Consider the following 24,838-nt stretch of genomic DNA (forward strand, 5'->3'; position numbering starts at 1 on the left):
TACAATCATGTACAATGTAGGTATTGATTATGGCCAGGTATCGACAAGCTATTGGCGTTCGAAATATTTATTACACAATCACCAAGTTTGAAGGCAACTTGTAAGTAAGCGCGGGCACACCCTGGCCTCGGTCGTTGACATAAATAGGTATTCTAAGCTTGGATATCGACTGGAGGCACGTCCTTATTCAAGATATAAGTACTTAGAATGTTGTTATCGCCTATCGGTGACTGTACCTACCTAAAAGAGATAATAATTTGTTTCGACTTCCAAAGCTACGCTCAGCTTTTTTTCAGTATTTTCTTTGGTCGCAGCCTACGAGAAATTTGTAAAACTACAATTGGAATACCCGTCGATCGTGGAAAAACGAGACAAATTTCTATTGTGTCTCGGTCACCGCCCACCGGTGACCGTATGGGGCTTGATGAATTAAGGAGCGTCGATATTCAACGCATTTGTAGCTCCTTTTTGTGGCAAGGCGAGCCTCATTACTACGTTCCTATGCATCTAAGAAAGTGATATAAAAATAGTTGTAAATATTGAGGAATAGTCCGTGACATACATCTATTTAAACACAGGACTCGTAATAATCGCGAATCTAGGCAAACGGGCGCTCGAAATAACTGCAAGTTTACGAGGAGCTAGCGGCTAGCGCTAGCCCGTGGACCGTGGTCCGTCCCCTCGTAGCCGATGCCGCGGGCCGCGTAGCGCGACGACATACTCTGCAAGCCGGCCGCCGCGCGCCGCCAGCGTCACTCGTCATTCCACAGTCGCGCGCCGCCCGAACTATACCACGCTCGCTCCGACGAAAATGTATAACACGCTCCTGTTGTGCTAATCCTAAGTGACAGTGCTCGTGCTAACTCTATTTCCGCTTCCCCCAATCTCACCGAACCCAGAGGATGATGGCTCCCGAGACGGTCGTGACCGTGGACCACAACAACCAGCAGGCGCCGCCGCCGCAGCAGCAGGGCGGTGCACTGGCTTGGATCAAATTTAATGTCGAATATTTCATGACGCAGCCTGGCCTACTCAAAGTCGTCCAATTGGTAAGTTTAAAGTTGCTTCGTCTCTACGAAAGCTACGAATTACGATTATTTTCTACCAGAATAATTTTAAAATACCGGTGATAAAATATAGAATCGTATCTATCGTTTGTAGATAATTTTAAACTTTGAAATGTGTGACATCGAGTGGTGTATTGTTCTATTCTAGAGTTTACTGTGATTTTGTCCTTGATTACGTATGACGCTCCTTGCATTTAATGCGTTATATTTACAACTTCAGAAAAGGCACTCGAGACTCCACCTATAGTTCTCGGTGTATTTGCATAATGTTAATGAGGGGAATTTCAAAATGTCGTATTGTAAGAAAGCTTTCTTGCCGCGCGTATAGGGGTCAGTAGGTGGTGTGAGTTTTGTAGAGCCTCGGCTCTGTCGGTTACGAAAATATGCGGAGGCGCTACCTACACGACTCCATTGATACCGCGCAGCCTTAAAAGCATAATTTTATAATTTTGACGTCATTTTTATGATTATAGTATGATTGGTTACTCAAACACGACAAGGTCACAGAATCATCGCTTGTCTACGTGTTTATTGCGGATCTTAGTACCAAAAATGTCTTGCGAAATAAAAAGGTGTATATATTTTATATTTTAACTTCAAATGGCACACAGAAATCTGCAAATATCATAAAGTTGCTTAACTATGTTTGTAACATGTCTAGCCAGCTCTCTCATGGCTCTACCCTATTTAAATTACTCTTCCCCAAACTTTTAAATAAAAAGTAAAGGCTACGAAGTACGAAGACAATACTAACAAAAAAGATACCGAAATAAAACAGGTAGAGAAACGTCGTAACTTTCTTACAACATTGCATAGCTAAAATTGATTTGTTAAAATTGGTAATTTAATAATTGACAACATTACTAAGTAATAGTAGATATAATAGATACTTGTTATTTTTTCTATTGTGGAATGTTAGTTCCTCTACCTCAATAAATGTTATAGAGTAAGTAGTAACATAAACAGTTACTTGCATTACTTCGCTAGACTCTACCATAGCCATTACGGCACTTATATTTTACAGTTTTATTCCTGTTACTTAATAGACAATAATATTTATCTAAATTCTAAACTATTGACTTTAAAGGTACAAAAGTTACTTTAATATATCTACCTAATAATGTTTATTTAAATCATGCTGCTATATTACTTGTGAATTTTAATTCAGGATTTTGATTTATTTTTCGTACATGTGTAATTATTGTAAAAAAAGTCCTGTTTTAAAGAGTTTGGAACACCAGAGCTATTATATTTTATTAATTTTCGTAATGTTAAATTGGCCTTTGCTCAGCAGTGGGACAGCATGGGCTCTTAATAGCAAAAATAATAGCAAACATCAAAATACTTACATAAAATAATTATAATGATTTCGTGTTTGTTTAGTAAACCAGCTTGTCTCATGACATGGAGCAAGCCGTAAAAACTGTAAAGCAATGAGTATCAAATATACATTGTAAGATTTAATTTCACGTTTGTATGTTCCGACTATTATTGTATACAGGTAAAGCCATAACTCATAGCTAAACAAAATACTGACTGAAATGCCTTTACATACACGAACAAGGCGAGAATCTGTCGCCTACGTCAAAATTCAAGCTGATATCATCGCCTATGACTCCGTGTATCCTTGCCTTTCAGGATTACATATTGTATTAGTCAGAATTTAAGTAAAACTCAGAACCCTTACGATACGTTGCCAGATTTTTTTTTGTGCTAAGTCGGGACTTTGGAACTTTTTGAGTGAAAAAGCGGGATTTGTCCCGCTTTTTATTTGGTAAAAAAGGTATTAAATCAAAAGTTTTTTGAATTTTTATCATTTTATTTGCGTTAAAATAACGTTAACCTGACAATAGATAGTTAAAGTAGCCAAAGAAAATCCACCTCTCTAGCTCCCGGCTCCCACACTCTTATCTTCATTACGCCCCTTTCTTTCTCAGTACGCTGCACAGTGCACGTACGTTCGGGCTTACCCCCGAAAAGCGGGACTGAGCCTGTCCCACGCGGGACATTTAATTTTGATGCAAAAATCGGGACGTCCCGCCAAAATCGGAACGACTGGCAACGCTGATAGCGATGGTCATTGCCATAAAATGTTTTCCTTGATAAAACAATGAATCATTGTAATCACAAATAATGACCTTCACTTCACAGCGTATCTCTTGTGTTATCTCATATCTGTTGCTTGTGAGTTGTGAGATAATATTGTTATATCCAAAACAGTGTATCTACTCAACTTTATACCTAATCCAGGTATTATGCCAAGAATCAAGATCTTGACTAACACATGTGAAAACTGGCCTCACTAGTTTGTTGATTTTAGAAATTGTAGAGCTCTTTGATCTGTCTATATTTTAATAATGACCAATACTTATATTTGAAAATAGATACTTACTCAGTTGCAGTCACTACCTAGGTATATTATGCACAATTTATATTACTATATTACTATTTATAGCGTTATAAAGGTATACCTTTATACACTAACTTATTAGGACACTAGAGAATGCCCGCAACTCCTTTGCGCCAAAATTCATTTATCGCGCGGGAACCGTACATTTTTCCGGGACAAAAAGTATCCTATCCTATGTCCTTTCCCAAGACTCAAAGTATCTCCATGCCAAACTCTAGCAAAATCGGTTCAGCGGTTTGGACGTCAAGAGGTAACAGACAGACACACTTTCACATTTATAATATTAAATAAAGTAAGTAATTAGTATCCAGGATTATGATTTATGAAGGACCATTCTATCAAATATTACAATGCCAATAATATTATGCTAACGGTATCACGTATCTACTTACCCACCGCGAGTATAAAGTTCCATTTGTCTATTCAGCGTTTCGGTGCCCTTCACTTAAAAGTATTAAATTCTTACTATAATTATTTTGCATCGTATGTGTTTTGTTCTCTACAAAATTCTTTTGTTTCGTATTATAGACCTACGTTGATGATAATATGTAGTTATTGAATTTTATTTTGATTATTATTATAGGTAGGTAGGCCGTAGGGTATCAAAGGTAAGTATAGTTTACTGCCTGGTGGTCCCTAATTCCTATTATAATTATCGGCGTATTAGCATAAGGAATATATTTCAAAGGATTTGTAGTCATAGTTCAAAATGTCCTCAAGGTCATTAGATGAAAGGTCAACTCAAGCTATTCAGGACTGCAAGGCCAGATTGCTTAGACCGTTCTTGACTACTTACCGGCCTGACGTAATAATGGATATTACTATAAAGGTATATTTACAAGTCAATAATTGAAAATATGAGTGGGAGAAGCGGGTAACTAAAATTTGAAAATTGAGGTTTCTTATTGCATAAATGGAGGTTTTCGGATCGGAAAATGATTTGAAATGAAAAAGGTGGATTATATAAATATAATATATTATACAGCCACTCGCCAGATATAATAAATAATATGATGAAATAGGTAAATTACAAGGTTTGTTCAAGAGAGAGCAGAGAAGGAGTGAGTTTTTGCTCTTATGTTGTAAAATGTTAGTTACCGACTTTATCCACTCATGTCTTTAATTATATTGTAAGGATTGAGGACTCGAACTCAGTAATTACAGCCACTTGAAGGTTCTGCATCGACAGTTTTCTTGCGACGTGTGAAGTTTGAACGCTAAAATCTTCATTGTTTTTCTTCAATGACTTCTCTTCATTGTCTACCTTGTTAACCTCTTTTTGATTTCTGGTAAATATGTTTACTTTGTGAGACTTACAAACAGGTGGCTGTAGCATCAACGAAAAACTTTTGTTTTTGTTGCAACCAAGGCAAAAAAAGAGTGTTTACCTCCTAAACTAGTAATTTTATGTAATATTACAAGCTGTATATGTACAATACACGCTTGTAAAGAACAAATATTGATTTTGTATCAACATAGAGCATTTAGTAATTTGTAAATGTGAAACCGTGAGACGACATATAACATAAAAACTGATCAAAAGCGAAAGTTAGTTTCCTTCCCGGCAGTAATTGTGTTACAGAAATGAAATTGTTTTTGATTTATGTTTATTTACGTTTTTAATATAAAATAAAGGCCTTCCTTTATTCTATATAAACTTTTTTTTCGTTTATTTTCAAACCCTCTCTCAATGATCCTTATCATTGAGAGAGGATATTTTTACCGACTTCCAAAAAGGAGGAGGTTATACGTTCGGCTGTATGTATCTTTTTTATTGACTCTTTTTTCGTCACGGTTGTTCAAAACCTTGATGAAGGGAGAGTACTACAAATTACAAAACAGCTATTTTTAGTAAAGTGTAAAATGATTAATAGTATTCATGTTATGTTAGTGAGTAATTTATTATAGGATGACTCGACGTACTTAGTCCTTGGTGTATAGGTTACAACACGTGAGTCACGAAAGTCCTTAGAAGGTCGAAATAATTATTTGCGGTCGATACGGGGTAGAAATATCTATTGAACTGTAATTTGAGACTATTTGTTAGCATTTCGTAGAGTTTCCATTTTTGTGGCGTAATCAACTTTTTGGAGTTAACTGTCTCGAAGGACCAGAATTATTTTTTACTGTGACAATTTACGTGGTAGCGATTAAATTTTTTTTCATAGTATCAAACAAAAACTTCAAAATATTGAGACAAAATCTTCAAGAAATAGAGCCAAAATGGTACTCATAATTCATAAACTAGTTTTAGGTATTCCGATTGAAGACTAGATCTGAATGCTTAACAGAATTGTATATGTAAATTAATTAAATATATATTATTATATTGTATTTTGTATCTAAATATATCTCTGATCAATCGTTCGGTGCTGATGAATGATTTAAGCGTTTGTATTAATATTTATGACGTAAGATTTACACTACGTTCCGAGCGTACTCATAACCTACCTTGTAGTTTTTACCCCATAGGTACTATAACTACTAAAATATTATATAATTTGTGTCAAAAGTTTAGGGGATTCAGCACAGCTAATTTTATTGTTGAACCCGCAATTTAAATTTCAATTGTTATTAAATTTGAATAATGTTTATTTGTTACAATTGTTTTAAATCATTGTGATGAGTCAGAGTTGCTAGAAATATTTTTATTATGATTATATTATGAATTATGATGTTCTTGAATACTTACGATTGTGTTTTAATGGCCACATAACATTAGTAGTAGAGACGTTAATTAGAATGCCATTAAAACGACACGACCAACTTGTTCACAAAGAAGTGATAAAATATTGTTCTTGTATCGAATAAGCAGCGAGGTAAACAATAACATACGTGTTTTACAAAGTTAATTAATACTAATAAATAACTAAATATTGATGTAATCTAAGGTACGGTCGGTGTAGAGACTAGCACAGAAAACAAATTATTAAAGTGTCTAACGTCGTGACTCGTGCTAAGTTATTATTCTCCATATTTTATCAAAAAAGTTTATCAATGTCCTCCAGCTCGCTGGTTAAAACAAATAAGGATATTTCCTTCTATAGTTTACGTACAATCTACTCCTGGTATAGGTAATAAGTAATAATTAATAACTAGTATAGTGGCGTCAAATACCCACTTTGTCGTAACTTTGTAGAGCAGGCATGTTTTTACAATCGGCGAAAATTTTCAATTTAACATGCGCAGGAAAGTAAATTATTGTACGTTACATACAAACTATCATGTCTCTAAGTTATGAAAATAACTTAGGAGACTCAGACTGTATACTTACATTATGATGTATTGTGTGATGCTAAAAATAAATCCATTCTTATTCTTATTCTTAAAATTTGTGTTTTTTACTCTTTAATTAGTCATCTAATCCATAGTGAACTTACTTGATCAGCAACTTCGTGAATTTTTACAAACACACGAACGAATCTTGTAATTTGGCAAATATAATATTATGTTACTATTCGATTTTGTATTTAAAACAACATCGGTGAAAGCCGGCGTAGAAATGAAAGTAGTTCTGGCAACACATTAGTATGGCTGTGGGCAGGCGGGTTATAGCGACTATCGGTGACTCGGCTGTTTGCTTAGCGTTTTCTCATCATTTCACATCATTATATCGCGAAGAAACCTGCGAGGAGATCGTGTTTGTAGTCAAACATACCTCACTCTAAGCCAAACTCTATTAGCTTTGTCCACACTCTGCCTTTTTCTGTTCGTCAAGGGCATGCGTTATAGCGCAGTCAATAGCGAACGTGAGGCATGCCCGCGACGCATGCCATCTGACCGTACCCTAAAAACAAAAATGACAATATTGGCGTTGCGTTCATTGACGCATTCAATTATTGAATGCACCAAAACAAAAGTTGAATGAAAGAAGATGACGAAACTTGAAGACGAAAGCGCATAGTGTGGACTATGGACATATTAAAAGCTATGAAAGGGAGTGCGAGATATATCTCATTTTTATGTTGGATTTTCAAATCAAGAAAGAACTCTTTGAGTTAGATAAGTGATCATAGAACTAAAAAAAAACCTTTTCTTTATCGCACACATTTTTACAAGATATTACATATATCTATGTTAAAAGTTGAGTTTTAGATGCGACGCGGACCACGGACGCTTTGAACTATAAATATTAAAAATATTTTTTTTAAATATTATTTAAATGTTCCGGTTGACTGGGCTCTGGCCTTGATAATGAACTGGAAAGGTTATCTAGCAGTTTTCGAAATATTCTAAAATATCCAAATTAAATGAAATTAGTAGTAGACGCTTCAGCCATTCAAAAGATTTTACTTGAATTTTGTTTGTAGATAGGGGCGGATCTTGAATATGTGGGGCCCTGGGCTAATACTGCTTAGGAGCGCTACCTAATTACTCAACTAATTGACATTTTGATAATCAAATTTAATAAAAATAAGAAAATGTCTCATTCCCTTTTCCGTTTGATAAATGCGCACACAGGTTGATTGATCGCAACCAATGTTGTCAAGCTTATGATAGGCTTTTTTTAAATTCTAGATAATTTTTATTATTGACAATATCGTCTATTGGTTTCAGTTCGGATGTATTCGCGGGGCCCTGGGCTGCAGCCCAAAAAGCCTTTAAGTATCCGCCCCTGTTTGTAGAATGTAGAGTTTAAATTTCGTTCTTAGATTTGAAAATAATACATATAAGTTAGCTGCAATCCTAGCAAAAGCAAATATTGATTCGGAAAATAAGATTGCGTCGTTTTAATTATGTAATTAGATTAAGTAAATGTTATGGTTTTTACAAACTCAAAATCTAAGTACATAAAAGCTTAGTGCTTACACTTTGATCAAGTCAAATTGCCGCTAAGTTTTATTAATCCTATAATCATTTAATGATAAGGTAAACAGTTAAACACATTTGGATCCATCCATCCGTCTAAATATAATAAGTACTTTACCCCTCACTTATGGTATATTTTCGGCTACTAGTTAGCAGCATTTACGTAAACAATATGTTTTATGGATTCTAACGGTTGTGCCTCGAAGTGTTGAGATAGCATTGTTTTCACATATTACGAAAACTAAACAACATGTCGAAACTGTAACCGTAGCTATTGTGGTGCGTTTTTGCGACATCTGGGCTACGGAGAACATTCAATAGCGAAGTTATGCAAAACACGCGCATGAGTGAAGTAAAAAACAATGACGTTACCTCACGAAAAAAGTGAAAACATATTTTGTTATACGTACAAAAAGGTAAGAGTGAGCTGTGAGACTCTACATTTTAAAGACTAATCTCTTAGCCGGAATATATTTCAATAGAAGTTACATTGAATAAATATAAAAAGTATTTAAAAGTTAGTGTTGTTAAACAAACATGATTCACTAAAAATGTGTCACGATATTTTTGGAACTACCTCCACTGGAGCAGGGCTAATGTGGGATTGGTTGACACTAAGAGACTATTTTTAACACCATATTATACCGCACTTAAAGTTTAGTATTGATATAACGAGCTTAATTTACTACAAATTTTAATGTAACTATGTATAATATTATGAATACTAATACTACCGTTGGTGTTTCTTTTTTTAAATCGTTGATATTGTGTCATGCTGCGTGCAGCTCGATGTGGGTATTATGTCACGCGTTTTTATTCACGTTTACAATCGTTTATAACCGTCGTACAGCAACAACGGGTTATTTCGGGACCGCTCTTTACATGGGGTGTGTTCCTAAACTGTAAACAGTATTCTGGCCCGTGCCTTCAAATATTATGCCGTGCCAAGCGTGACCCGATACCAAATTACTGCAATGCTTTGCAGTTTTCACACTAGAGGCAGCATCAGCATTGAAAGTAATACTATTTGTACATAGTTTTGTTCTGCGTTTGACAACGTTTAAGTCAATAGTCTGACATGACGTGTGCAACATGTCGGATTTAGTCGAGTTGTTTACTATAATATGTACTAGTAGCGCCCTCTGCTCCGACTGTTGCGTAATTTTCCCTTTAAAGAATGCATTAGTACTACTGATGGGACTTAAGAACACACCCCTGGTACCATGGCGAGAAATGGGTCATAGACACAAGAGTTGAACACGTCATGCCAATTGTGGCTCGAATAAATTAATTAGAAGAACGAGATAGACGCGCCATCTTAACTGAGGTTCGGCACACGACCTCTGCCCCGCCACTTGCACTGGTGCTCCCTACTTCTACTTATCCCATTAAGGAGGAATTCAGGTAATTAAAGCTTGCTCCATTCACGCGAGTTCCGTTTTAAATGATAATTGTAGAGATGCAATGTAAGTTCATTACCGCCGGTAGCCGCAAGAACTCTACATTCTATCTTAGGGCACATCCTGTACCGTTTAAAGCTTTATACTAAGCGTTTCTCGCGACTGCATTCGCGCAGAATTCTCGAAGAAACCGAGAACTTTCCTGCAATAGGAATTATACACCATGTACGGACATAATGTATATAGTCATCACTCATCTCTATATCTGCATTCTGCGCCCTAGTCCAGTAATTTCGGTGACCGAATATCACGCAAGCAATTATTATTCATTATTTAAATTTTCTTACTTTTTAGCAACAAGTTTCTTTCATCTTTGTCTAGTATGAAGGCTCAGTTTAAAATAAAGAGGTAAGTTTGAAGCCAGCGCAGCGGTAGGTAGAGCCATTTCTTTTCTGCGTTTTCGTTTGAAGTTTATTGAGGTACAGAGTCTGTACCTCAATAACCTCTTAACTCAGCTGTATGATATGTAGTCTGTACTACATACTACATATCATACAGCTGAGTTAAGAGCATGTAACAGCTTTACACTTCTTCCTTAACACAGTGATTTTGCTTTATTAGTTATTTATTTGTAATAAAAATATATTGATTTAGTTTCTACTGATGCAATAACAAAGTGCGTAATGCCGCTACGGTTTAATTCACATACATAATCGATATAGTTTACTCAACTTTCTATTTTTAACGAGCAATCTTGAACTGGCAGTCATTAGTAATTTATGTACAAAGTATACAAATTAAACATTTCCAAATTTTGGTATCAAATTCCAATTTTGGTTATCATCAAGTATCTGCAGTTCAGTCTCGATAATAAATGTAAGACTATTACTTAATATTCAACGTACATCATCAGTCATCACGGATCATCCTTTGAGGATATAGCTTCCTTCTTACCTTATTAGAACAAGGATTGTCTATAACTCTATACATTGTTTATGCCTTGGGCTAGGTTAACTTGTTGCACTTTTAAAAACTTAAATTGTGTATGCATTCTTCAAAACCTAATTTGTAATTTAACATGCAATCTTTCAAGAAAATGTAACAGAAAATTTTGCGACTCAAAAACAACACAATAACATTTCTTATGTATGTTTGCACTTTGCATACTTCTTATCTTCTTTGGTAAAGTATTATAAAGTCTTTGGTGAATTCAAAGGTTTAACTCTAATAAAATTTAACTCTGTTGGTAACGTTAAAGTTGGATTTTTAACGTAATTTTTTAAACTTTCATTCCTTAATTATTGTAATGTTTATACTCACAAGTCACAACAAATATAACCTAATAATATAACTTTAACACATTTTCAAGTTAGAGGAGTACACAAACACAATAGGTCGAACGATTATCTTCTCGACCAACTTCACACAATGGCAATTCTTCGAACTGGCTTGCTCTCGAGTCTCGACAAACAATAATTATAAGATAATGATCGCATTACTATTAGAAGTTCACCTGTAAATAGAACTCATTAAAGATATTAACAGGGCCCAGTTTGAGCCTAAAGTACATATGCGGTGAGTGACAAACCTTTGTGACTGTTAGTCCATTGAAATGTTACATGAGCTTTGCATTTACTAGAAGACGCAATTTTATTTTTGGGATAATATGTTGGGGGGGTCAACAGAAGCTTAAGCTAACCATTATAATTCATAATGGTATGATAGCCTGGTAACAGGTTCCTATTTCTGCTTGAACGTAAACGTAGACTTGTGGTTTCATTTGAATTGTACTATGTAGTTTCAATGATCATGTTATAATTCCATGTTTCGTCGGAATTCCACTGTCGTTATCTATCATGGGCTAGATACGAACATAATTAGACATAAAATGCTATGAAACAGGTTTTTGCCCCCTCAATGAGGTAGGCGATTTAGCTAACGAACTGGAAGCCACAGAATGTTTCGATTCAGACGATTGCGTCATTTGCCCCAACTAAAATCATTGTAAATTGCCACTCAAACTAAAGGCGACGGAGATATTAATCAATGAAAATTATTACATTCTTACTTCTTAGATTTAACAACATTTTCTGGATGATCGATGTCTGACCTCGTGAATATCTTTTACGAGATTCTACCGTTGAAATGAAAAGTAGGTTCACTCCGAGGACTAGATTTTGGAATTACCAGCGAAAGTAAATCTTAAATAATTTAAATAAATATTAAAATAATTCTTCAAGCCCCATAAGAGCACCGGTGATCGCGACAACAATAGAATACAATAGCATTTCCTGGAAACTGTGATCGAAGTAATAAACTAATTTTTTGAAGTCCGTTAAAAACGGAAATTCAAATATGCAATCTCACATGATCAACCCAATTAAACATTGCAAAATTTGGCTGCTAGAAACAATGAGTTCGGGTGTAATGAGAGCGGCTCATTATTGTATCAACAATACATGGGTAGGGTGATACGGAAGAGTTGAGGTGTGGTAACGGGAAGCGGGGTCGACGACCTCTCCCTAGCGAGACCGCCGCCTGCCCATATGTCATGTAAAAATAGCACCAAGAACACCACGGTCCACGTATGACGTACCTAGATAACACATGTGACGATAACAAATCCGCTGATTGTGCTATCGCTGATTGCTTTCCGCTGGATTTACCCGAATTCTTTATATTTCATAAACAACTTATAGATGACGCCCAAAACTCGTTAATTCGCGCGGGAACCGTTTATCCGTGATAAAAAGTATCTTATGTCCTTTCCCGAGACTCGAAGTATACCAAGTTTCAGCTAAATCGGTTCAGCGGTTTGGGCTTGAAGAGGTAATAGACAGACACACTTTCGCATTTATAATAGTAGTATGGATCTGTGTATGACGTATCACAACAGAGATAAATAAGCAGAAATCAGAATTAATAATTGGATAAAAAAGTTTTAATGCGGTAGACTGTAAAAGATGCACTGTATACTTGTATAGTGCATCTTCTATACAAATATTATAAAACAAAGTCGCTTTTTTCTCTCATGTCCCTTTGTTCCCTTTAATCTTTAAAACTACGCAACGGATTTTGATGGTTCTTTCAGTGTTAGATAGCCCATTTATCGAGAAAGGCTATAGGCTATATTTTATCACGCTAAAACTAATAGGAGCGAAGAAATAGAGGAAAATGTGGAAAAAACGGGGAAAATTATTTGAAAGGGCTAACTTGAACGCGCTAATCTCAGGAACTACTGGTCCGATTTGAAAAATTCTTTCAGTGTTAGATAGCCCATTTATCGAGGAAGGATATAGGCTATATTTTATCACGCTAAGACTAATAGGAGAATGTGGAAAAAAACTGGGGAAATTATTTGAAAGGGCTTATCTCGCGAACTACTGGAGCAATTTTTATGTTAGGCTCAGATAAGAAGTAGACCACGTGAAGGATCATAGGCAATCGATTTTAATCATTTTTTCAGTGGCTATATATTATTTTATACCCGTGCGACGCCGGGGCGGGTCGCTAGTTGTGCAATAAACGACAGAGTTAATATTTTTATTTAATTCTCAGGTAATAAATTAGCACATAATCGCTTATTAGATGGATAAAATTATTAACTTTCTTCTAAACTTTCTTCTTCTAATACCTGCTAGAAAATAGATTCTATAAGTGGTAGCACAGGATTTTATACATTTTTCCATAAACATATTTTAAAAAGAAGTCTAGAGCTTAGCTGTTGGTTATCGAAGACGAATGAGGAAAAATCTTAGTTTCATTTAACATTATGTTACTTTTTTGAAATATCCAATGATTGAATTGAATTGAATGATGATAAATGAAGAAATTATGCAAAATGGAGATCACTATAAACAAATAATACTTATAAGTATTAATAAGTAATTACTATAGTAAATTTATAGTAACGGTCAACGGATTTAAACGTTCAATAAAATATGCACTAAGCGGAAACATTCTATTATAGACATTGCCTACTTGTAAAGTTAATAAAAGTAAATCACTTTTAAATACAGTGTGTCAATAATCATAATGATTAAAATAACGACAGCTCACGTAAATTATTAAATAGTATTTTAGGATGTATTAGTATTACAGCCTGCTTTCAGGCTAAAGTGCAGCATCAGCATAGACAGTAAACAAAAAGTTTTGTTTAACTTTTGACAACGTCTCTGTTAAAATTCAGATATAACGTGTAGGTACAACATCAAGGGCTTGTTTCACCAATTTCTGATAAAGTGCCAAATAGGCTATTCACAGCTTTTTTGACAGATTCTCCATACTGTATCAGTCAAGTTAAGTGCTGGATAGCCTATTCGGCGCTTATCAGTATGTCGTGAAACAGGCTCTTAGGATTATTTACTGTATGTGCTAGTAACGCCCTATGCTACCTTTGCGTATTATTTCCTATAATTATAATGGCAGCTTCTATTTAGATTTATATTTCAGACGAAGTCTGTGGCTCAGTTGGTGGGCTGTTGGTAGCTCAATCTGGGATCGCGGGTTCGAATCCCGTCGAGGGAACAAAAAAGTTTTCAAAGTTCCTGGGTCATGGATGTGTATTATATATATGTATCATATAATAAAAATCTTAATTAAATGTATAGTATAAATTATAAAAGTATTAAATATATTTCCGTTGTCTGGTACCCGTAACACAAGTCGTTCTGGTACTTAGCACGGGGCCAGACTGACGTGGTGTGAAGCGTCCATAGATATTATTATTATTATTTGACATTTGATACGTTCCGATAACGAAGCTGCTGGATGTTTTTGCTGACTTCTCTGTAATCATACACCACGCTGCGCTGGCGTTATATCGGCGAGCGCGCGCGTCGTTTTCGGTCGCACCCAGTAACCCGAATGCAAGTTACCTCATCATAATTTCACTTCACAAGATTTTAGCACTTTGAAGATGATTATCTCGCTTTTTACTCGTAACCATTAAATTAGCAACAGGTACTTATTCAGAAATAACGTTTGTTTTTATAGTGTTCTGTAACTTTTTTGACAGTGAAAAATCCACTTTAAAGAGTTGCACCAATACTTTATCTATGGTTGTACCAAAGCAAAGGGATGACTGATTAGTGAATTGGTTACGTTATGTCAAAAGGCTGTAGCTGTAGTTGAGCCAGCTTTTGGATGTTTTGTGTCAATGTTCAACTTCCTCGACATTTAACGAATTCTGAAAAAGAAAAGTGCCTACTTGGTATAATACTACGTAGTAGTAATTTGCAAAACTCGTTTTAAATATGAGCGTGTTGTATAACGTCGTACAGGAAAATACTTAGTCACGGATAAGACGAATCGTCACGTACAATGGTTAACACCTTGTACTTTAGTAATCGTTTTGTAACTTGTTTTTAAACACTACTCAATACTCATACGAATGTCCTATATTTGCGAATTGGCATTAAATAAATAAGGTGTTGCAGTAAACTTTAAAACTGTTAATGAAGCTGAGAGCAAGCCTTGGTCTTTAATTTTAGCATAACTCTTTGAGCCTACTTCACACGGTCGTAGCTAGAGGAGGGGCATTGGGAGGCAATAAAATCACAATGCCCCACCTTAAAAATATCAAAACCCAAGAAAATTCAAACTCAAACTCAAACTTTTTTATTCAGAATAAATTTTTGCAAATGTTCTCTGAACGTCTACATGAGGCCTACTTCCGGTTCGGGAACTAACCCGGCGAGAAGAACCAGCGTAAGAAACTCGCATTCAATCAATTTTTGCAAATGTTCTCTGAACGTCTACATGAGGCCTACTTCCGGTTCGGGAACTAACCCGACGAGAAGAACCAGCGTAAGAAACTCGCATTCAATCAATTATTATGATATTTTTTACTTCCGCCTACCTGTAACCAATGCTGCCGCCTGCCCTACCTCAAATTTGACTCTAGCTACAGCCCTGCTACTTCAATGTTATAATTATTTCTTGTCGACTACCGTTCTTTATGGGTATCTTCCCATCGCGGTCCATTCCTTCGTGTCCCCTTTTTTGGATGAGATGGATTAGAAAATAAGGGATACTCATCTTTCTACTGATAATACTTTCGGTTACTAACGTCCAAGGTAGAGTAGCAGACAATCTACCAGCGGGGCTAAAATGGTCGCTTTGAAGTATCATGATATGAATCATAATACGATTCATTTTTCTAAAATCGCAAAATGCAACTCTGCTTGCAATTCATTTCTGTATTCTTGTACTGATTTGACATTTGTCAGTTTCACAGTTTTGACGATTCATTTGCTGAATTGATTGAGAGGAATTGCTAAATGTGACCATTTTAGCCCCGCAGGTCTATTTACAGCAAACTCTACAAAAGTTGAAATAAGTACATACTAGTAAAATTAAGGCTATTCACAGCACTTTCGCTTTTATGATTTCGGCACAATTAGTCTCCATTATCTTATCAGTATTCCACGTCGGTGTCGGAAATCCGGCGACATGGCACGCTGTGGCGCGCGGAGTGATCCCATTGCGGGTATGGCGGCCGCGGTCATACGCGGCTTTGAAGCTACAGCCTTTTTACGTCTGAATTCACCCTTATGCCAGTGGTATAAGTATCATTGTATAAACCTGGAAGTGAAATAACTCGGAACGGCTTGAACGTGTGCGTCGCGTACGCCACTTTCACAAACGCTACGCGCATCACACGTGACATCTTTTTTTGACCTCCTTCAACCTCTTTCGTTTTGAGTTGCACTTGAACAGTTAGTAATTAAAATAATTAAATAACTTTAACTGACTGCTAAACTCTTTAGAAAACGAAGATTGAAGGCGAATATTGTTAAGTACGAGTATAAATTGGACAATGACTGTTGTAGAAGTCGGTTAAAAATAGAGAACTTTGCATCTTATTTGCTGTGCTCATCAGGTCGTCTTCTTTCTGAATATAATAGTCGATTGCTCGGTGAAGTTTAATATTCTACCAGGCTACCAGACGTAGCGAGGAGATCTTCCTCCAAAAAAGTAGGTTCAATGGAGCGAGTAATTTGTACACCTGCGCGACAGTTGATGTTCTCTCGCGGGAACCGGTCGGCAAGACGCGAACACCGTTGTGGGCCGCTAGAGGACTACCGCTAGACAAACTGACCTTGTCATACCTATTGCATGTACTAATCATTTTAGATGGAGCTTTAGTGATATTATGTTAGGAAGTGATTCAGATATTATGTTGTTTAATTGATTAATTCATCCATCCATCAAATTAATGAGAAACAGTGAAATCTTATTTTGAAGATTTCGCTGTTTAGTGTTTGTAGCATATTATTTTATGACAATTCAAGTTCTAATGTTCAATTGATACCAGGATTAGGTACCTAGACCTGTTGAGTACATAATAAATCAAAATTATGCTGTATAAATTATGCTGTATATGTTGTTAAAATAGAGTACTTACAGTAGTAATTTTAATCGTAAATTCCTTGCTTTAATACATTATATTACCTATTGTTCAATTTATAGTTTTCAATTAAAAATAATTCTCTGTTTGTTCTCTGCCAACTCAGCTCTTTGATCGAACATAAGATGATAAGGGAGCAGCTATTATGTTGAAATATATTTTGGTTTAAAATATTAAATAATAAATTGAAAGGAAACGACACGGTTCCGAAGACATAACGTTAGTCGTTACGTAGCATCTCGAGCGGATATATCGGCCTCATCGAAAACCGCGGCGTGATATAACGCGATTTGTTTACCGAGTAATTAGGTTACCGGAGGCTCAAGAGAGAGGCAAAAGAACTGCCAACGCACTTGTGGCCACTCATGATCAGGCGATTCAATGTTCATTTCCTTGTCGTTTTCTTAAAAACATTCGTCTATTGCTGCGATATTCGATATCGCACACCTGTATTTGTTTTGTGATATCAACAGCGGCTTGCTGACTAATTATAATAATATTTTAGACTGTATTTACTAGGAAATTGTAATAAGTCACCTAGATTACTAGATTTGTTAATCTAATCTAACCTACATTTACAGCCTTAGATACTCTGAGACGATAAGTAATAAGAGAAATAATGCAGTACTAAAGCAACAGAACGGCGGATAATAAATATTATTTTATGATACCTTAATAAGGCTCTTATTCTAAACGATATGAATCGCAAATTAATATGTTTATTATTATAGTACAATATAAAATTACAGTATTCCTTATATGCATACTATTATGTAGGTACTTTACCTTATGATTTGTAGAGTCCTATGATGTTTTGATGGCTTTTCCTAAAAACTATTATACAAAAAGTCTCTTGAATGTTCCAGAACTGACCATTAAGTCACTATTCCAAGAAGGTTCGTATCCTTCAATTCTATTTAGTAATAAATAATGATAGTGTGATTGATCGGTATGGATGGGTGTGGTGGCCTTCAAGGTCGATCGATGGTTGTGACCTCCGCGTTTGAACCCTAGGTATTACGCCTCGGTAAATGACCTGCTTTTTTTCTGGACTTGATATTTTAATTTAGATAAAATATGTACGTAGCAATCTTCGTGCGATGAACTCTAGGTAGAATCTAGTGCTTTTTCCTCCAAAATACATTCTCTTACATATTATATATTGTGTGTATTAGAAAAATCAATTGATTTTCTTACCAAATATCTTCAAATTTAAAATTAAATTTTTAAGTAAGTAGCTATTTTTTGCAAGCTGATGTAATGCATCAAAAGTGTTCAGATTCTATAATTCAGCTCGCTTGTTCTAAAAACCCATGTTCTAAAAAGTTTAATGTTGTATTTCCAGATTTTGGGTATACTATGTATGGCTCTGGGCACGCCGTGGGCATCGTCGTGGTACGTGTTCGTTGCTGTGACGTCGTTCATCACCACGCTCATGTGGAGTCTGGTCTACCTGTTCGGCGTACGGGAAGCGCTGAAGATACCAATCAACTGGATACTCTCTGTAAGTTATCATGTTTTTGTAATTTGAGGGTAGGTCACAAGTCACAATATTATAGGAGTGAGCACACTGAGACGGGCCGTGCCGGGGCTCAGCGTGCCGGGGCTCATCGCAAAAATCCGCCTCCATACAATTTGTATGGAAGCGGATGCGCGGATCGCACACTGTGTCGGGGCGCAGCGGATTTCCGCTTCCATACAAATTGTATGGAGGCGGATTTTTGCGATGAGCCCCGGCACGCTGATCCCCGGCACGGCCCGTCTCAGTGTGCTCACTCCTTATGTGGGCGTCGAAACTCGAATCGTAAAAACAATAATTGCAAAGCAATGTAGATTTTTACGATGCGACGCAACATAGCGTGTTGTGGCCTGACCCATATAGTGTGTTATATTAATTAACTACTATTTATTTCTATGATTTCTATAAGTAATAGAAGGATCACTTCAGAGTCCTGTAGACTGTAGAGTCTCTAAGTTGACATGACTCTGGCTTGAAAAGATTTTTGTGTAGTCTACATTTTACCTACTTGTCTGAAGTTGTATCAAAATAATCAAATGTGCAGAGCACACTTAGGAGACCCCCTTTTTATTCAATAACAGCAAACAGGTTTAGCTTCTTACTTTACCCCTGTAGATTCTAATTTTACTATAGCATAATGCTTTTGAGTTACCCCTGTCCTAACCAGTTTTGTAATTTCTGTACATTAGGTACATATATTCAAAATTTACAATAAGCTAATGACATGGTGCTCATTTGAGAGTAAAATAGTTTTCCTATAATGTTCATAATTTACATCACATTATCCATGACATTTCTTTGTCCGAGATTTTTCTGAAGTTAATAAATGAATTTGTATGTAATTTCAGGAGTTCATCAGCACGTGTATAGAGACGTTGTTCTACTTCATCGCGTTCATCTTGATGTTCGTCACCGTCTACGGCAGCTACCCCAGAAACGTCGCCGCCGCTGTGAGTATGAACTATGATACCTAAATAAATAAATAAATAAATAAATAAATAAACGTTTATTCAGTAATCTGGACATTACACAAAGTTCTGTACATTTAAATTTAAAAACACCACACAATACAAGTAGCTTGATAGTAATCAGAAATACAAAAAAAAAAAAAAAAAAAACAACAACAACAATGCAAGAGAAAAAAAATAAATAAATAATAATAACCATAAAACAAAACATAATAATGCATTAAGCAAGGCGCCAGATACGAATTGGTTGGTGGTGTAATGCCCAAACTATTGAAGTGGAATCCACTCAGGTTCATGACTGTGGGCTCCACAGTCCCTGATATTCTGTGGACCCATTTTGTCGGCGTTGGACAGACTACGTCTTGACTCTTGAGGCACACAATAAATAATTATAATATTATGTGTAGTAAATGTATGGGTTGTGTGTAAGATAGTTAATAAATATTATAAACATAAATAAAATAGATAACATTGACTGTAAATAATAATATAAGCGTTATAATATATACATAAAAATATAATTTGTGTGTGTAATTAAAGTAGAACAAAAATATATATATATATACATATATATGTATATATATATACATATATATACATACATACATATATATATATATATATATATATATATATATATATATATATATATATATATATATATATATATATATATATATATATATATATATATATATATATATATATATATATTATAGATAGACTATCGATACTGGTGTTGCACCCACAAACCGCGCATGCACCGCGCTCATCTGATGTAATAAATAATATAAGTATATATACCTGCATAATATAAGTATTATTCTTTGTGAACATGATATATAATTCACTAAGATTAAACTCGCAACTCCAAAACCGCAATCGTAAATTTTTTCCGGGATAAAAACTTTTTATATCATAGGATATAGGATTAGGACTTTTTTAACATTAAAAAGAATCCTATGGCCTTTCCCAATAGCAAAATCGGTTAAGCGGTTTGGACGTGAAAACTGAAAAGTAAACAGACAGACAGACATACTTTCGCATTTGTCAGGGCTATTGGACAGCGGTACACTTTACAGAAAAACTATCACGCCTATTGATTTGTGCTTTAACATAGTAATTTTTATTTATATGTAGATATATCATCGGTCAGTCAAGGTTTGGTTACTATTAAAATATATAAAAAAACTGCCTTAAGATTATTACCATACAGAAAAACGAGCCCCACAAGGCTCAGCTTTTAGCTAGTTGATATATAAATTTAAATTAGGTCATATCACTCTTATTAACTGCTATAACCTCTTAGTATAACTACCACAAAGGTGTAAGGATAGTAATCCAGTAATGCCTGAGCCAAGAAGCTAAAGATATGTGGATATGGCATTATATTTGACGGAAAAACCGTTCTACGGCAGTTATTTTAATATCATCAATGTTGTTCTTTCAATAAATGTCGAATTGATCCCAAATAGTGCCATAGTGCCACAACACAAGCCATTGCATAGTAACCACCGCGATAGCTCTATTTTTTTGGCCTCGTTTTTTTATCCCATAAATCTATTCGTAATATTATGAACACAACCAGTTGTTGCGTTTATTAGAGTGGGGTTGAACTCGCGTACTCTCTATGAAAAATCAATAATAAAAAATTAAGATAAATGAAAAGTAGTATAAACTTAATTAAATTAAGTTGAAAATTAAAATCGATCAATATTTATTTAAAAAAAAATGTCTAACTTTTTGTAGAGGTCACCTTTTTGTTCACGTGACGCTAAACGGCTTTAACTAATAACTGCTAAAGCGATTAGTGATATCCAATTTGTTATAAACTTTCGAATGGCAATTAATATAAATGTTAACTAATTAAACTTTGTCGACTATTTTTCTTATCCGTTATGTGTCAGTCAGATTATATCATTTCCTTCTTGTGTAGTGTTTTTATATGAGCGAGGAGCGAGCATGCGGTGCAAGCCGCTAGGTCGCGCACGGCTGAGCATTGTAACGAAGATATCAATCAACTAAACACACAAAAATGTTCTTATTTGGGTTCTGAAATAGATGAAATTATATCATAATCGTTTAAAATGTAATTGCTTTATCTAATAAGTAACAGGTACATTTAAAGTGTTCTCTTTAAATATAAATCTCACTTATTCTCTCCAATTTAGTAACAGTAGCTCTTGTATTAGGGATCTTGAATGGTATAATATAGATTATGGGTACCTAGTTTGGTGATTAACAAAATATATTATTTTTAAAGAAGCCAAATATAATTTAGATACCTACTCGTAATACGTCATGAGTCATGACCCACACCGGTTTCGGTGACGGTGGCCAGTTTTATTGAAACCAGGCCAGTTACGCAGGAGTAATTTTATAGTGCCCAAGTGTGTGCGAACTGCGAAGTACACAAGGGCACTCTCTATTCCTTTACTCTCATAACCCAGTGGGACGGAAGACCGACACGACTAGCGAGAGATCAGGCGCAGGACCGACTTTTTACATGCCCATCTGACGCATGGGTCATCTTACTTGTCAGATGTCAGGTGATCAGCCTGCATTGTCCTAACCAAACTTAGCATGTTTCAAACGCGGGAATCGAACCCACGACCCTCGAGTAAAGTAAAGAGCCGCGCTTTAAACCACTGGACCACGGAGGCGTTACGCCATGAATACTTGTGATAGTACCGAAGTTCTTACTCTCGTAGAATGAACTAATTATTATTATCATTTTAGAGTGCATACTACCGAATTACTCCTAGATTTTTCCTGATTGATGTGTCATAATAATTGTCACTAGGCTACTAGTGAACAGATGGTCAGACCAAATTATGTCTTGGTTACATGACAATGGTGGGATGGCAATATACTTACATAATATATTTTATAATCATTCATGAAACGGGCAAGGCACAATTTTAAACTAAGACGTAGAGTTTGAATAGTGCTTTGTGTACGGGCGTGTAGAGTCAGAAGTTTGACTCTATGCATTAGCTGATCTGACCAACATTTGAAAGTGTACTGTCTGGTTTCTAAGCTGCATTTGACAACAAATATTTTGCACCAGCATAGCTAGCACAAGCACGTAGACAAACGAAAGAAACTTAATTTTGACAGTTTTACCGGAAAAACATTGGAGTAAAAGTTTCTTTCGTATCTCGATATCTTTCGCTTTTGAAAATCTATATGTCAAGCATGACGATCCGCTTTTGACATTTAGTTTCTTGATTCTGTTTTTATTTTTATTATGGCACTTGGCTATAAAACCATGGCCAGTGTCGAATAAATGGTGGCAAATTCAAAAAATCGATGTATAGCTACACAAACTACGAACACAAACTACGAACAATAAAGTGCCTTAGTTTTTATTATTCGTATTTCGTAGATCAAAACTATAATTCCGGCTATAGACAAGGTTGCTACACGTCGATTTTTTTAATTTGCCGCCATGCTGAGGTGCCATAATTAAAAAAAAAGAACCAAGAAACTAAATGTCAAAAAAATAATAATTGCCGTTGCTTTGGTTGCTATGGAAAGAGTTTCTTGTCTTTGTCCACTGAAACTCAAGTCGATGGGTGGGGCCATGCTCGGGAATAAGATATGTAGACATGGGAAAGAAACTGCCATTACTTTCTTCCGAAGAATCGACTGGGAAACCCCGTGCTAGCTACGCAGGCGTAGAGATAAATAGATGTCACTCATCGAGGTTTGGGTGCAGTAAAATGTAATTTGTTATTACTAAATTTAAAAGTTCTCTACTATACACCTCTCTGACTGTAAACTGCTACATACCATTTCCGAAAAGCTAAAGTTCCATCAGTAGCAATAATACTCCCATACCGGTTTCGGTGACGGTGGTCAGTTTAATTAAAATCAAGCCAGTTACGCAGGAGTCATTTTATAGTGCCCTAGTGTGGGCGCAATACACAAGAGCACTCAGACCCTATCAGTAGGATGGACGACCAACACGATTGGCCAGTAGCAATAAATGTAGTTACCATACTCTGACCGCTGACGATCTCTGTGGCTCAGTTGGTGGCGCGTTGGTAGCGCAAGCCGGGGGTCGCGGGTTCGAATCCCGCCGATGAAACAAAAATGTTCAATGTTCCTGGGTCTTGGATGTGTACTAAATATATGATATAATAAAAATCTGAAATATATTATGTACTTATAATATAAAAGTATTAAATATATTTCCGTTGTCTGGTACCTGTAACACTAGCCTCCATAGCTATTATTATTATTATACTCTATGATGTATTTCGTTGCAGGTGTTCGGTATCTTCAACACGCTGGCGTACGCAGCAAGCTCGTTCCTGCTGTACAAGGACCACAAGAGCACCACCATCACCACCACCTCGTGAACTCACACCCCACTAATATACATACAGAAACTCATTTCTTTCTCAGTCATTCATTCGAATTTACCTTAATGTTACGTTTTGTAAATTTTATGAGACGAGATGGTTGACTTTATTTTTTTAAAGGCCATAGACTGTGTAGATAAGTCTCCGACCGAATGCGGCGGTCGTCGCTTATTTATTGTTCGTTCTAAGATTGTTCTATAGTGTGACTGTTTCAGATCTAGTTTTACGTGGGTTATGTTTGTAGTTATGGTCAGTTGTATTGTTTAATATTGTCGCTAGTGAAGTGAAAGTAACGAATTATCTTTTCTAATGTCTACGTTTTATGTAAGCACCGAAGCACTCGTCAGGCTCTTTGCAAATTATCGGCTGAATTAGGCCAGGTGAAATTTATCGCAACCGAACGAAAATTTGTTTTTAAAAAGACATTTATTTGTTTGTAATCATTCGAAATTAGTTTGTACCTTTACCTACTGTTTTAAAATAGCATATCTTCATATTTTTGCGGTTGTGAAGCAAACATATGCACACGAATTTCCATATAAACATTGTATTATAATAGTTTTAATAACTCAAAGGCTAGAGTGACGTCTAGCGCAGTTGTATTTTATACTACAGATGTAAGAAGCTAAAATGAAGTGTTGTTGCAAAATGAATAATATATTATTTTATTAAACTCTTGGAAATTAATATACACAATAGCTTAATTAAACTAATTTGTAAAAAGTTTATAAAATATATGTTAACAATTAATTTTGTTTTAATAATTCCTCTGTAGGTGAAGTTATCAACGCGTCACGTAGAAAATATGTCGCTTTTTATATGGAAAAGATTGCCATATTTTAAAATTGAAATTGCCTGGCCTCGTTTTTTGGTAGAGATTACCT

At 35.6% G+C, this 24,838-nt stretch overlaps 1 protein-coding gene across 1 annotated transcript; it reads left to right on the forward strand.

Moving 5' to 3' along the window:
- Positions 1 to 732: 732 nt before the first annotated feature.
- Positions 733 to 24,704, forward strand: LOC121731701 (CKLF-like MARVEL transmembrane domain-containing protein 4). The gene is made up of 4 exons (XM_042121274.1): positions 733 to 1,049; positions 18,443 to 18,601; positions 19,465 to 19,566; positions 23,859 to 24,704. Exons 1-4 carry the CDS (start codon positions 903 to 905, stop codon positions 23,949 to 23,951), a joined length of 501 nt encoding a protein of 166 aa, XP_041977208.1. The 5' UTR covers positions 733 to 902; the 3' UTR covers positions 23,952 to 24,704.
- The last annotated feature ends 134 nt before the right edge of the window (positions 24,705 to 24,838 follow it).

Source organism: Aricia agestis, chromosome 11, assembly GCF_905147365.1.
Source record: "Aricia agestis chromosome 11, ilAriAges1.1, whole genome shotgun sequence".
NCBI lineage: Eukaryota > Metazoa > Arthropoda > Insecta > Lepidoptera > Lycaenidae > Aricia > Aricia agestis.

Bases quoted from the DNA above. Each gene is read 5' to 3' on its own strand.
- LOC121731701 (XM_042121274.1), top strand. From the start codon at position 903: ATGATGGCTCCCGAGACGGTCGTGACCGTGGACCACAACAACCAGCAG. The intron at 1,050-18,442 runs GTAAGTTTAAAG...TTGTATTTCCAG, and splicing joins TACTCAAAGTCGTCCAATTG to ATTTTGGGTATACTATGTAT. The intron at 18,602-19,464 runs GTAAGTTATCAT...ATGTAATTTCAG, and splicing joins CAATCAACTGGATACTCTCT to GAGTTCATCAGCACGTGTAT.